General features: G+C 41.1%; 1 protein-coding gene across 5 annotated transcripts in view; it reads right to left on the bottom strand.

The window, feature by feature from the left end:
• Positions 1-15,558, bottom strand: part of LOC139263376 (serine/threonine-protein phosphatase 2A 56 kDa regulatory subunit gamma isoform) — a 181,448-nt gene that overhangs the window by 33,270 nt on the left and 132,620 nt on the right. For all 5 annotated transcript variants that reach the window (XM_070879380.1, XM_070879379.1, XM_070879378.1 and 2 more), the window contains 4 exons: positions 10,271-10,379; positions 2,810-2,863; positions 1,858-2,028; positions 1,506-1,633 (listed from right to left, as the gene is read on the bottom strand). In XM_070879380.1, coding sequence (XP_070735481.1) covers positions 1,506-1,633; positions 1,858-2,028; positions 2,810-2,863; positions 10,271-10,379 — 462 coding nt within the window. The remainder of the gene's footprint in view (positions 1-1,505; positions 1,634-1,857; positions 2,029-2,809; positions 2,864-10,270; positions 10,380-15,558) is intronic.

Below are 15,558 nucleotides of genomic sequence, written 5' to 3'. Positions count from 1 at the left end.
TTAAATGGCAGAGCAGACTCGAGAGGCAGTATGGCCTACTCCTGCTCCTATTTATGTTCTTATTAAAGCTATAGATTACTGGAACTTTGTAAAAGTTTTGATAGAAAAAGTTTAACTGAGCTTTCTCATTGCATAGCCAACTAATCCAGGAATACATTTTAAATACTTTGAGTAGATTTTGGACAAAGGCTGTGTGTTCCTAGCTCCAAAACAGTCACCTGCACGTGACAAGTACATTTGAAACATTCAAATGTATATGGAGGACTTATGGTAGCAATTTTTCAGAATAGATCCTCACTGCCTGCTATTGTGGAATTAGCCTTACTTTAAACTGGTATTTAACTAAGTATTGTCAAATACGGACTCCAGCCTAAGTAATTTGACAAATACAAATTGGAGGCAGTACAGCACAGATTCACCAGAATTATACTAGGGTTTAAAGGGTTCAATTATGAGCCCAGGTTGCATAAATTTGGCTTGTATTCTCTTGAATTTAGAAGTTGAGATGATCTAATCGAGTTGTTTAAAATGATAAAAGGATTTAATACAGTAGATACAGAGCAACTATTTTCTCTGTTAGGGGAATCAAGAACAAGAGGGCATAATCTTAAAATTATAATCAGGCCATCCAGGAGTGAAATCAAAAAGCACTTCCATCACACAAGTAATAGAAATCTGGAACTCTCAAAAGATTGTGGCTGCTGGCTCAATTGAAACTTTCAAAACGGAGGTCAATAGATTTTTGTTAGCTAAGGGCATCAAGCAATATGGAGCAAGGTGGATGAATGGAGTCAGGGTACAGATCAGCCATGACCTAATTGAATAGAGGAACAGACTCGAGCAGCTGAAAGGAAGAGCTCAGCCAATCTCTTTAATCTCCTCCAGCCCCACAATCCTCCGAGATATCTGCACTCCTCAAATTCTGGCCTCGAGCATCCCTGATATTAATTACTCAACCATTGGTGGCCATGACTTCAGCTACCAAGGTCCAATGCTCCAGAATTCCCTCCCTAAGCCTCTCCAACTCTTCACCTCTCTTTCCTCCTTTAAGATGCTCCTTAAAACCTACCTCTTTGACCATCTGCCATAATATCTCCTTGTGTGTCTCGGTGTCAAATTTTGTTTATTAATGCTTTGGGATGTTTACTATGTTAAAGGCACTATATAAATACAAGTTATTGTTGTATGGCCAACTCCTGTTCTTATGTTCCTATATAAATCCTTTAGACTTTAGCACTAAACAATATTTTGCAAAAATGCACGCATACCCAGTTGGATAATCAGAACATAAATATTCTATTTATATGTTTTAAGTTGCCTGCATATGAACATTTATTTATTCAATACACACCAGCTTAAAAATAATCAAACATTCCGTTTTAGTATTCATGCTTTTATTATTCTTCATTGAACTACTTTAATATTCAAACTTATTTAAAAAAAAGTTTTTTTTTTTGCATTGAGCTTGTGGAAGGTCAAAGATAACAATACAGCGGTCCTCTTACTTGTTCCAATGAGTCTTTGAATTACGGTACAGGGATGGGAACATAATGGGCAAGATCTTGGCTGCATTGTCACTGATCAGACTCATGATGTACTCATTATTCCAATAATACAGGGCTCGTTCTGCCACCTAGATTAAAGAATGCAGATCAAAACTAGTATAAAATGATAATGGACATTGCTTGCAACTAAAAGGAGTATTTTTTTTTTGCACACAAGAGTAAACACCAGCCTTTAATCATTATATGAAACAGTCCATGGACTTAACACATTTTTTGCTTTAAAAAAAAGCTTTCACAATGATGCAAGTTAATGAATTTATCCAAATTCTTTGCTATACAAATTATTGCTCACCTGAAAATGTGGACTGGAAACACATTTAGCCAGCTGCCGAAACAGGGGTTCCATGACCTTTACAAATTCCGATGGTTCAATGACATCTAAAATCTCTTCCAATTCATTTAGAAACATCACTTCCTTTGGACTGTGCGTCTTTGGCCAGTACTTGAGCAATGCCATAACCACCTACAAAAATCAAAACGGGGTTAGAGCTAGATGCATTGAAAATTCTGAAGCACATTAATAACCTTAGACTAGCCTACACAAGAAAGTTCAGCTACTGAATGAAAATGGATAATTATTAAACTACTTGATTTCAAAACAATGATCACATTTCTCAACATTGAATGCTTTCTGCCAACAACCAGAAAGTAGCATCTTTCAGCACTTCGTGACCATATTATATGATCAGCTGGTAAAATCAGCATGATGGAATGGTCCAATGAAGCTAAATAACTAAGTTACAATTAGTAGCCACTTTAAAATAAAATAATAAATCTCCCACATTAGATATTTCTATATTTGCATATTATCCAAGAAATACTTTATATAGCAATGTTTTGCTATTGGTAAAATGGAAAAAAAAAAGGTAATTAATGCAACTGAAACTAAACATTTCCTGAGGCAGAAACTTTCATGACTAGTTTAGGATAACAAAGCTCTGCAACCAAAAATACATAATATTCATCACAATGGATTGTTTATAAAACAGGTTAACAAAAGTAAAACAGATCAACTCAAATTTAATTTAGAAATGTATATAAATAGTCAAGTTAAAATTTATGAATGCATTATGAACACTTATAAACAATGAGACATTTTCAAAAATGCAGTCTTCAAAACCTTCAAACATAATACAATAATCATAAATCCCTTTGGCAAAGAAATGCAATTATTTTCCAAAAATATGATTTGAAAATATTTTAACAGAAGATAAACAAGGATCACACAATTAAGGTAAACTCACAGGTTCAGTAAGAGTGCTGTCTTTTTCCAGGAACTGTACCACACAGTATGCCAGCTAAGTAAAGAGCAAAATCAACAAGTTGAAGTATTGCATATTACATATTTTATAGCTTAGAAGATGCTTGACTTGAAGTTACTACCTCTAGAGTAACTTTAAAACAAGCAAAGTAAATGTGCTGTGTGCCATTCCAAAACCAATTTTGCATAGTACTAATTTAACACCAGATAAGATTCCCACTGCGATAATTTTCATAAATTTATGTCTGATAAACGACTAATCAAACTGAGGTTATAAGTTTTAATAGGTGCATAAATGCACGTGGATTCAGTGTTGAAAATAGTGAGGAGGAAAGTCCTCGACAAAACTCAGCATTTTTGAAGTTGTTGAGACAACAATTTAGAGAATTTGCCTAATCAGTGACAAAACTCTGCAGCAATCCAAGCATATTCTGGGCTACTCATTGGAATCAGTTTGAGTCAGCACAGTAAGATATTGCACCTCAACTTTTGGTTCCATTTGATGTTATATTAGGGTGTGGATGGGGCTGGCAAGGATAAGGGTAGACAGGAGGGCTGGTCCTCTTTGTGCTGACTAATTATCACCTCAACAGATGAGAGCAAATGTCCTGTTGCAAATAGCACCAAACTACTCTGTAGCAAGATACTGGGAAATATACATGTTTTCCAGTTTTACCTTCTTTTGGGGAACAATTTACACAAGAACATAAGAATATAAGAAATAGGAGGAGTAGGCCATACGGCCCCTCAAGCCTGCTCCGCCATTTAATACGATCACGGTTGATTCGATCATGGACTCAGGTCCACTTCCCTGCCCACTCCCCATAACCCCTCATTGGTTAAGAAACTGTCTTTCTGCCTTAAATTTATTCAATGTCCCGGCTTCCACAGCTCTCTGAGGCAGCAAATTCCAGAGATTTACAACCCACAGAAGAAATTCCTCCTCATCAGTTTTAAATGGGTGGCCCCTTATTCTAAGATTATGCCCATCAGTGGAAACATCCTCTCTGCATCCACCTTGTCAAGCCCCCTCAATCTTATACGTCTCGCTAAGATCACTACTCATTGAAATTCAGAATAATATGAGGAGGCCCAACCGACTCAACCTTTCCTCATAAGTCAACCCCCTCATCTCCGGAATCAATCTCGTGAACCTTCTCTGAACTGCCTCCAAAGCAAGTATATCCTTTCGTAAATATGGAAACCAAAACTGTACACAGTATTCCAGGTATGGCCTCTCCAATACCTTGCAAGACTTCCCTGCTTTTATACTCCATCCCCTTTGCGATAAAGACCAAGATCCCATTGGCCTTCCTGACCACTTGCTGTACCTGCATACTAACCTTTTGTGTTTCATGCACAAGTACCCCCAGGTCCCGCTATACTGCAGCACTTTGAAATTTTTCTCTACATAAATAATAACTTGCTCTTTGATTTTTTTCTGCCAAAGTGCATGACCTCACGCTTTCCAACATTATACTCCATCTGCCAAATTTTTGCCCACTCACTTAACCTATATGTCCTTTTGCAGACTTTGTGTCCCCTCCTCACACATTGCTTTTCGTCCCATCTTTGCATCGTCAGCAAACTTGGCTACGTTACACTCGGCCCTTTCTTCCAAGTCGTTAATATCGATTGTAAACAGTTGGGGTCCCAGCACTGATCCCTGCGGCACCCCACTAGTTACTGATTGCCAACCCGAGAATGAACATTTATCCAGACTCTTTTTTTCTATTAGTTAGCCAATCCTCTATCCATGCTAATATATTACCCCCAACCTTGTGAACTTTTATCTTGTGCAGTAACCTTATGTGGCACCTTGTCAAATGCCTTCTGGAAATCCAAATACACCACATCCACTGGTTTCCCTTTACCCACCCTGTTCGTTACATCCTCAAAGAATTCCAGCAAATTTGTCAAACATGACTTCCCTTTCATAAATCCATGCTGACTCTGCCTGATCAAATTATGCTTTTCCAAATGTCCTGCTACTGCTTCTTTAATAATGGACTCCAACATTTTCCCAACCACAGATGTTAGGCTAACTGGTCTATAGTTTCCTGCTTTTTGTCCGACTCCATTTTTGAATAGATGTGTTACATTTGCAGTTTTCTAATCTGCTGAGATCTCCCCTGAATCCAGGGAATTTTGGTAAATTACAACCAATACATCCACTATCCTTGCTGCTACTTCTCTTAAGACCCTAGGATGCAAGCCATTAGATCCAGGGGATCTATCCGCCTTTAGTCCCATTATCTTACTGAGTACCATCTCCTTCATGATTGTGTTAAGTTCCTCCCCCTCTATAGCCCCTTGACTATCCATTGTTGGAACATTGTGTGTGTCCTCTACCATAAAGACTGATACAAAATATTTGTTCAGAGTTTCTGCCATCTTCATGTTCCCCATTACTAATTCCCTGGTCTCATCCTCTAAAGGACCAACATTTACTTTAGCCACTCTTTTCCTTGTTATATACCTATAGAAACTCTCATCTGTTTTTATATTTTGTGCTAGTTTACTTTGTCTATTTTCCCTTAATCATTTTTTGCTGGCTATTAAAAGCTTTCCAATCTTCTGACCTCCTACAAGTTTTGGCCACTTTGTATGCCCTTGTTTTTAAATTGGATAACGTCCTTTATTTCTTTAGTTTTCGCCACAGATGGCTCTCTCTTCTTTTACATCCTTTTCTCCTCACTGGAATATATTTTTCTTTTCTTGAGAGTTGTGAAATATCTCCTTAAATGTACGCCACTATTCATCAACCGTCTTACACTTTAATCTATTTTCCCAGTCCATTTTAGCCAACTTTGCCCTCATACATTCATAGTCTCCTTTATTTAAGTTTAGTACGCTGGTTTGAGATCCAACTTTCTCACCCTCCATCTGAATTTGAAATTCAACCATGCTATGATCACTCATTCCAAGGGGATTGTTTATTAATCCGGTCTCATTACACAGGACCAGATCCAAGATAGCCTTGCCCCCTGGTTGGTTCCATTACATACTGCATCTATCTAAATGCACAGCTAAATGTACAGAAGTATGGGTGCAAACCTGCAATCTATTCTGTGGCATCAGACACTGAAATGTGACACACCACCTCAAAATTAGGTTCCATCCTATCACTCAGTTAGCAGTGTAGTTTATTTCAATATTATATGCGTAGCTGCAAGATGACACCGCCCACTGTGGATAATTTTTGAGCAACAAAGCCAAGGCAGCAAAATTTTTTTTGAAAAGGGGCAGAGTAAAAATCAGAAACTTTCACAACACTTACAAGTTGCGTGCTTGTGCAATTCAAGTGAAAATTCTGCCAGTAAGCCACGGGAGAACAGAGCAGAATGTATGGGCAAATCCATTTAAGCTAATGAGGTGGTACAATATCCTTAGGGACATAGGGGCCGCGAATTCAGCCCCCATGGGCATACAAGAGGTGCGCATGCGGCCATATGGGCCCCGCAAGTTCTGGGTTTAGGCATGCACTGTGCGTATGCGCTTAAACCCAGAACTTGCGATCAGTCAAGGATCATCTTGACAGATCGTACAAATCTAACAAATGGACATTTGCTGGCGGAGAGTTGGGCCATTTGCCTTTTAAAAGGACAGAAAAACACTCTTTTTCAATAATTTAATTAAAAGCCTGTGAAATAAGGTAACTTTATTTTTCAAACCTTTAAAATACGTAAATTTATTTAAAATAAAAAAAAAGAATTATTTGATTAATTTTAAATACATGATGTTTTTTAAAAACTTATTTTGAGTGTTTATGTTGTTTGTAGTATTCCAATTCATACTTATGGTGATTCCGTATACACAGAACTCATCACAAGCATGAATAGGAAGACCCCTACTTTGATTGGCTGGGCTGGCCCACGTGATCCTAGGGACGCTTGCGAAACGCCTGCGTCCCTGGGCCTCCAAGCAGGCCGACGGTTATAGGCCCAAGACCGCAAGTCGCCGAATCTCCCAGACCACCAGGTAGGTTCATAGATTTTTTTCAGGTCGGAGGCTTATGTCTGCGGGTAGCCTCTGACCGCAATTTCTGCAAAGATGTGTAAAAGAATCCAACATGTCTACCTTGAGTTTAGCTAAATGTCTAATGAGGGAGGATATTTGTAGTTTGGATAAACATTAATGCAATCTTCAAGTTAATAGCTTTCACAGACAGCACGATTACCCTTCTTTCACCCTCTCTCATGCCCTACTACAATTCTGTGGGTGCCACAGGGATTACAAACAATAAAAAGCAGCACATGTTTATTCTTTCCCTGTACAAAGCTCTTCTGTAGAAATTCAGTAAGGCTACAGGGACTGGGAATGCATTACCAGTTTCCCACTCCAAGAGGTCTGAAGGTGGTGGCCCCATTGTTGAATTTCCCAAAAAGTGTAATTTCTTTTATGTTTTGAAAAATGAATTACATGCTAATGAGTGATACCACTTAAGAATTTGGTTCCTGCAGGGAATGCTCTTAAGCTTACCCTTATTGAAATTTAAGATGCTCTAACATCTAAAGCTTTATCTTTGTCCAAACAACTTCAAATGCAAAAGCAGATTTTTGTTGAAAAGTTTTTCCCCCAAAAACTGATCGCAAAACATTTCTCCTCCAATATATGTAACTTAAAGTTACACCACAAACCAAGCATTTCTGGTTTGTTAATAAAGCAACTGCAACTTGAAAACCCAATTATATTTTACAATATATTGTGCTACATTTTCAATTCTCAGCCAATAGAATTGTCAACTTGCATACTAGGTCATAAAATAACATGGTTTACTCAATAGGCTCTGCTCTTTCACCGAACTTAAAATTCTAGGGCCCAAGTTTCGGCCCGAGTTGCTCCTGGTTTTTTTGGAGCAACTGGTTGAGAATGGAGTATCTTAGAAATTGCAATTATCGGCATTTAGTTTGCTCCAGTTCTAGTCAGTTAGAACAGTTTCACTTTGGAACAGAATTTTTTTTTCCCCCAAAAGGGGCATGTCCTGCCACTTACGCCTGTTTTCAAAGTTTAGGCAGTGAAAACTTACTCCAAACTAACTTAGAAGGGAGTAAGTGAAGATTTTTGTATGCTCGAAAAAACCTTGCCTACACTTTACAAATCAGGCGTCGGGAATTGGGGTGGAGGGGGTTTAAAGGGAAGTTTACACACATTAAACGCTTCAGTTTTACAAATAGAGCCATCAATAATAAATGATAAATACATCAATAAATCAACCAAAATTTTTTTTAAAAAAAATCAAATAAAAAAACATTTTCTACTCACTGACTGCAGCACTGGGAGCCCTCCAACAGCATGCTGGGACGGGACCCTCCCCAGTGTGTCCCTCTTAATCTCTGTCCGTCAGTGTCTATGTGTTTCTGACAGCGAGGGGTGAGAGGAGAGAGAGAGAGAGAGAGAGAGAGAGAGAGAGAGAGAGAGAGAGAGAGAGAGAGAGAGAGAGAGAGAGAGAGAGAGCGCAAGAGAGGGGGAGGGGAGGGGAGGGGGAGGGAAGAGGAGAGGGAGGAGGCTGAACGGGCACGGCTGACAAGAAGAAGCCGGGCCCAAGACTTCGGGCGGGGCCCACCCCCAGCAAGGTAGGTGGCCAGGGGAAGCCGGAGCTTTTTGGGGGAAGGTCGTCGCCGGAGCTGGGGGGCCCAGAGGGGGGAGTGGAGCAGGAGGTCGGAGCGGGAGCAGGAGCTGGGGGTGGGGGGGGGGGGGAGGGTTTGAGAGAGCCAGCTGGAGCCAGAGCAGGAGCTGGACTAGGGAGGTGCAGTCTAATCCTCGCAGCCCCAGTGAGGCCATTCGGCCAGGGCTAAGGGCTGCGTGCTTCGGGCCCCTCCCACACAGTTTCGGGCACCTGGAGCTACTGCACATGCGCGCCCACTGTAGCGCGCCTGTGCAGAGATCCCTGCACTGATTTCAGCGCAGGGACCTGGCTCCGCCCCTCACAGCTCGTGCTGTGCTGCGCCGAGCTGCAAAGGACCTGCAGGGAGCCAGAGAATGTGCAGGTATTTTTTTGGTGCACTTTCGGGCGCGAAAAACGGGTGTCCAGGTTGGGGCTGCGCCGTTATAGGCGTGGCCCAAAACTTGGGCCCATGGATTCTACTCTATGCAATTAGTTCTAGGAACATACATTTTTCAAACAAAGCCTAGTGTCTGTAGACTGTTGAAAATTAGATACACTAAGTGTACATTTAAAGCTTCAGTATTAGAGCCTCTTCCCCTCAAGGATGTTTGGCTTGTTTTTGTTTGAAAGTGGATGCAACATTAATAGAAATTTTCAGAATTATGGAACAGATTGATAAAATTGATGCAGATAAATTGTTTCTGCTAATGACAAATTCAAAGACCACATTGAGGCCCAATGTGGGCACACCATCACAAGACCTGGCTTGGCTCAGCCTCTTAAAGTGAACCAGACAACTGCATACAGTCCCGGATATACAAGTACCAACAGTGCTGATAGAAAGCTACCGATGAAGAAAGCTGAAGACAAAAACAGAGTTAAGCAAATATAGTAAACTGCAAATGACTAATTTAACTATTCATTTTGCAAAATTAGGGTATTTAAGTGGGGAATTCAGGCAGAACTACTTCACACAAAAAGATAATAGAATATACTGTAAGTCACCAGGAAAAGCCACCAAAGCAAGTAGCATAAATGGGTTCAACAGCCAACTGGACAGATTCTTGGAGAAAGGGGAAACTCCAGGAATGGGGTATCAAGTTATGGTTGAGAGCAAGATCAACCAAAGGACAGGATTGTTGACCCAAGTGGCATTGGTAGGTTTAAAAAAAACAACCATAATTTATAACTTTTCTAAAAATGATTTCCAACATTATTAAGGTGGTGAAGTTGCTTTTAGGAATCAACACTTAACAAATTCTGCCTCCTATTCTCATGGATAGACAGTTACTTGCAACTTCAGTTGTGAAATAACAGACCACTATTACACGTTTTCAAGGGAACCAGTGTTTCAACATACAGGTACAACGTCCAGAATCCGGCTGTCCGAAAACCGTAATTGTCCAGAAACCGGACAATTTTGAGGCGGCCAAGATGGCGAGACGAGGAAACTGGTAAAAGAAAACGCAGCGCTGGGAGGCCGCAGGCGGCGAGAAACGGAGGGTAGGCAGGTGGCGAGGAGCACCAACAGCGAGGTCCGAAATCCGGTAAAAATCGGAAAACCAGCAGTATTTCGGTCCCGAGGTTTCTGGATTTCGGAATTATTGATTATCTTGTCTGAAATTCGGAAAAATCCAAAAACCGGCACGGTCTCTCCCAAGGCTGCCGGATTTCAGACGTTGTATCTGTATTGCATTATGACTTCCCACATTGAATATACTGGATCAATACGGAAACAAATCTGACATAGAAGTAATCACTTAGAGAAGAGTAAATTCCTAAATCTCACATTAAAACATCTTACTATTTCAACAAAATATCAAAATGTTAGATTACCTGTGGATGGTAGACACTGAGAGATTTTACTTTGTGGAGGGGTAACAACACTTTCAACAGGAAAACTTTGTGCTCTTCTTTTAATGGCAAGGCAAATCCATTAATTATACTGCAGCAAAAAGAAAAAACATTTTGTTAGCTAGTGAAGTATTCAAATTATTTATCTATTCCACAACAAAAATTGATTACTAGCAGATCTTCTGTGGTATTGCTCAAGATAATTTGAAAGTTAAGCTGTTATAATCGCATCTTTCCACAGCTGTGTACAAGCAAGTCACAGCTGTGTACAATTAAGTCAGACTAAAAATACCATTAATCACAACAATTGGATTTGAGGACAGTATCAAATTAGCAGAAACTCACATTAAAATCTCCATTTACCTCAAATGCTTTGAGTAAAAATATAATGCAAATTATCCATTCCAAAGCTGTCTCAATGTACAATATCAAATAGACAGGCTGCCCCTCATGTGTTTAGCATGAGTTTTTAAACAGTGAGGAGGAAGAGATCTAAAACCAAGAGTAAACTAATTTGCATCATTCCTTATTTAATAACTCTGGCATAACACTTGGTGTTAGTGAAACTTTCTATGTCAAACATTTTATTTCAGGAGCAGGAGTCCTCCAAACTGGAGTAAGGATAGTACTCTCATAAGTTGGGATTCTTTCTGCTGTTCTCCCAACATAAAAGAAAAGCATGGCTATTCTAAATGTTTAGAATGCATCACAAAATACTTAAACAATAATATTTCAAAGCACAAAGTTTTATTTGTCACATACAAAACATGCATAAATAAAAATTGCTTGAAAGTACTAACTTACATTGATTGTGAAAGTTATCTCAGTTACATTCTAAAATTGATACATATTTGAAGTTTAGATGATTTTATCCAAAACAAATTTGATTTACTTCAGTTTCAAAAATAGTTCCGTCCTTCCTCATCAATTGACAGAAGAGGAAAAGGATGCAGGGCTTACAAACAGCAAGCCCTGGCACACTGTGAATGCTTACTCCACCAGTAAGTAAACATGCATATGCTGGGGGAATTCATCAGCTGAAAATGATGGCTCGGAGAGTCATGAACTGTAGACCGACTTCTCATCAGGAACATGCCTCTGATAGAAAACAGGCATTTTAAATACAGAAAATTCTACTCTTTAGGCAAGTTTAATTTTGTTAATGTTATATTTTATTACATATATATCACAAACCTGATTCTCAGCAAGTCTACAGCTTGGTAGAGAAAGCAAGATGATAGCCAAAGGATTTTTAAAAGATTTTGAAATGATTTCACCAGCTCTTAATTTTTATTGACAGAATTTGCTAACTGCTCATGCTTAATTATTTTAATACACCGTTAAACATTGCTTATTGTAGTTTAAAAAAAAAGCCATGTTCCCCCTTTTGATTCATATGCTGAGAAAATTAGTGGTAACTGTGTGATAGTCTAACAGAGGTGTTAAAGACCACTTGTTTCATAATGGAGTGTGTCATGGAATTTAATCCTCAAAACTCTTATTTGTATCCCAGAATATCATGCAATAAAAAACTGAATTTAGATTTCTGTATTGTTTGGGCACAAGTCACTGAAATTGCATATTCATAAACAAATTATAACCGAAGAGGATTTCAGCTGTCCACCAGTAATGAGTGGAAGAGAGACAGAGAGCAATGGTGGGGAAGATTTACAGTTCGGGGCATTGGTTCATGCGGTATTAAAAAATTCTGCAAACATTGAATCTTGTGCTTTGTGACTGGTTCTTAGGCATGTATCTCTCTCCTTCACCCAGAGAGTGGTGAACCTGTGGAATTCTCTACCACAGAAAGTTGTTGAGGCCAATTCACTAAATATATTCAAAAAAGGAGCTAGATGTAGACCTTACTACCAGGGGGATCAAGGTGTATGGCGAGAAAGCAGGAATGGGGTACTGAAGATGCATGTTCAGCCATGAACTCATTGAATGGCGGTGCAGGTTCGAAAGGCCGAATGGCCTACTCCTGCACCTATTTTCTATGTTTCTCTCTTACACAGCTGTCAATTTTCGCAAAGTGAGGATAATTCTAAACTTGTTTACCTGAGAAGCTTCTATAACACAATGCAAGTGTGGGAGTGGGAGAAGGTGGATGGATGACATGGTATAAATTGCTGGTTCCCAATTAGTGCTGGTAATTGTTAGAGATTGGCATTATTGAAGATGGACTGGAGGCCAAGGGGAGGCAGCAAGCCTAGTGAGGAGAATGGTGTGGGTCAGTGTTGCAGATAGGATCACTTGGGAATGAGCAAGGTACAGGTCAGGACTGTGGCCTTAGAAGCAATGGAGCAGATTGGCTGATGCAGCAACAACCACGAGGAAGGTGGGGGGAGATACCAACATTAGATTCCGGGTGAGGGAGAGGGACTATATTGAGTGGTACCAGGAGCAGGTAGGCCGAGGCTGAGTGAGGGCAACAGGGACAGAGACTCCTCTAGTCTTACCTCACTAATTCTTACATCATCCCCTATTCTACCCATTCACTTTCAGGGCCTCACTAAAGCAGTTACCGGCACCAACTGATTTATTTTAATAAATGATGATGGGGCTGTATACACTAAGAATTTATTAGCTCCCAATTTAGTGCTGGGAATCAGTGACGAGAAGCAGAGCAGGGAATTGGAGAATAGCAGGGTACAGGAATAAGTTAAAAGGTAAATACTAGAACTAAATTTAAAATAGAGAGAGCAGGACATGGGTGTTGGGGTAAAGGGCAGGAACCAGGAGAAGGCATCAGGTCAAACATGGGCAAGAAAACTTCCTGATTAACACCTACCACCCTCCCTCAGCTGATGAATCAGTACTCCATATTGAACACCAGTTGGAAGCAGCACAGAGGGCCGTAAGGGTACAGAATGTACTCCACGGTGGGGACTTCTATGTTCATCATAGAGCAGTTCATTAGCACCACGACTGATCGAAGTGGCCAAGTCCTGAAGGACATAGTTACTAGAGTCCTGAAGGACATAGCTGCCAGACTGGACCTGCAGCAGGTGGTGAGAGAACCAACATGAGGGGGAAAATCTACTTGACCTCATCCTCACCAATCTACCAGTCACAGATGCATTTGTCCATGATAGCATTGGTAGCAGTGACCACCGCACATCTTGTGGAGACGAAGTCCAGTCATCACACGGAGGACACCTCCATCGTATTGTGTGGCACTACTACCACGCTAAATGGAATAGATTGAGAACAGGTCTAGCAGCTTAACACTGGGCATCCATGAGGTGTTATGGGCCATCAGCAGCAGAATTATATTCCACAACAATCTTCCATTACCATTAAGCCAAGGGACCACCCCTGGTTCAAAGAAGAGTGTAGAAGAGCATGCCAGGAGCAGCACCAGGTGTACTTAAAAAAAGGTGCCAACCTGGTGAAGCTACAACACAGGACTAGATGCATGATGAACAGCAGAAACAGCTTGCTATAGACATAGCTAAGCCATTCCACAACCAACGGATCAGATCAAAGCTCTGCAGTCCTGCCATATCCAGTCGTGAATGGTGGTGGACAATCAAACAACTAATGGGAGGCGGCTGCTCCAGGAACATCTCCAATCCTCAATGATGGCAGAGTCCAACACATGAGTACAAAAGACAAGGCTGAACTGTTTGCAACTATCTTTAGTCAGAAGTGCCGAGTGAATGATGCATTTTGGTCTCCTCCTGAGGTCCCCACCATCACAGAAGCCAGTCTTCAGCCAATTTGATTCACCCACGTGATATCAAGAAATGGCTGAGCGCACTGGATACAGCAAAGGCTATGGGCCTCGACAACATCCTGATTGTAGTGCTGATGACTTGTGTTTCAGAAGTAGCCGTGCCCCTAGCGAAGCTGTTCCAGTACATCTAACATATTTGGCATTTACCTGACAGTGTGGAAAATTGCCTAAGTACATCCTGTCCATAAAAAGAACAAATCCAATCCGGCCAATCTGCCTACTCTCAATCAGCAGCAAAGCGATGGAAGGGGACATCAATAGTCCTAAAAGCACCACTTACTCACTATTAACCTGCTCACTGATGCTCAGTTTGGGTTCTGTCAGGACTAGTCGGCTTCAGGCCTCATTACAGCCATGGTCCAACATGGACAAGAGCTTAATTCCAGAGGGGAGCGAGTGTGACTTCCCTTGACATCAAGGCAGCATTTGACCCAGTGTGGCAGCAAAGAGCCCTAATAAAATTGGGAGTCATACCTAGCACAAAGGAAGATGGTTGTAGTTGTTGGTGGCCAATCATCTCAGCCCCAGGACATCGCTCCAGCAGTTCCTCAGGGTAGCGTCCTAGGTGCAATCATCTTCAGCTGCTTCATCGATGACCTTTCCTCCAACACAAGGTTAGAAGTAGGATGTGTTTGATGAGGCACTTGCAACTCCTCAGATAATGAATCAGTTCATGCCCGCATGCAGCAAGACCTGGACAACATTCAGGCTTGGGCTGTTAAGTGGCAAGTAACATTAGCGCCACACAAGTGCCAGGCAACGACCATCTCCAATAAGAGAGAGTGTAACCACCTCCCCATGACATTACCATCGCCAAATCCCCAACCATCAATATCCTGGGGGGCACCATTGATCAGAAAATTAACTGGACCAGCCACATAAATACTGTGGTTACTATAGCAGGTCAGAGGTTGAGTATTATGTCAGGAGTCTGATGGAATAGTTTCCACTTGCCTGGATGAGTGCAGCTCCAACATTCAAGAAGCATGACACCATCCAGGAGAAAGCAGCCCGCTTGATTGTCACCCATCCGCCACCTTAAACATTCACTGCCTCCACCACCGGCACGGCATGGCTGCAGTGTGTACCATCTATAAGATGCACTGCAGCAACTTACCAAGACTTCTTCGACAGCACCTCCCAAACCTGTGACCTCTACCACTTAGAAGGACAAGGACACCAAGTGCATGGGAACACTACCATCTCCAAGTCACACCATCCTGACTTGGAAATATATCACTGATCCTTCATTGTCACTGGTTCAAAATTCTGGAACTTCCTATCAGCACTGTGGGAGTACCTTCACCACATGGAGGGCAGCGGTTCAGGAAGGCGGCTCACCACCACCTTCTGAAGGGAAATTAAGGATGGGCAATAAATGCTGGCCTTGCCAGCGACGGCCACATCCAGTGAATGAAATAAAAAAAAAGACTAATAAGGAGTAGAAAAGGAAGTGGGAGAACAATACACAGAAGCAACAGCAGGAGACTGGTAACTAACAGGGCACAAGAATGAAGAAAGCAGGGCCATC

Source organism: Pristiophorus japonicus, chromosome 4 (genome assembly GCF_044704955.1).
Source record: "Pristiophorus japonicus isolate sPriJap1 chromosome 4, sPriJap1.hap1, whole genome shotgun sequence".
Classification (NCBI taxonomy): domain Eukaryota; kingdom Metazoa; phylum Chordata; class Chondrichthyes; family Pristiophoridae; genus Pristiophorus; species Pristiophorus japonicus.
The sequence above is the reverse complement of the archived record's forward strand: the minus strand, read 5'-3'. Positions and strand labels throughout refer to the sequence as shown.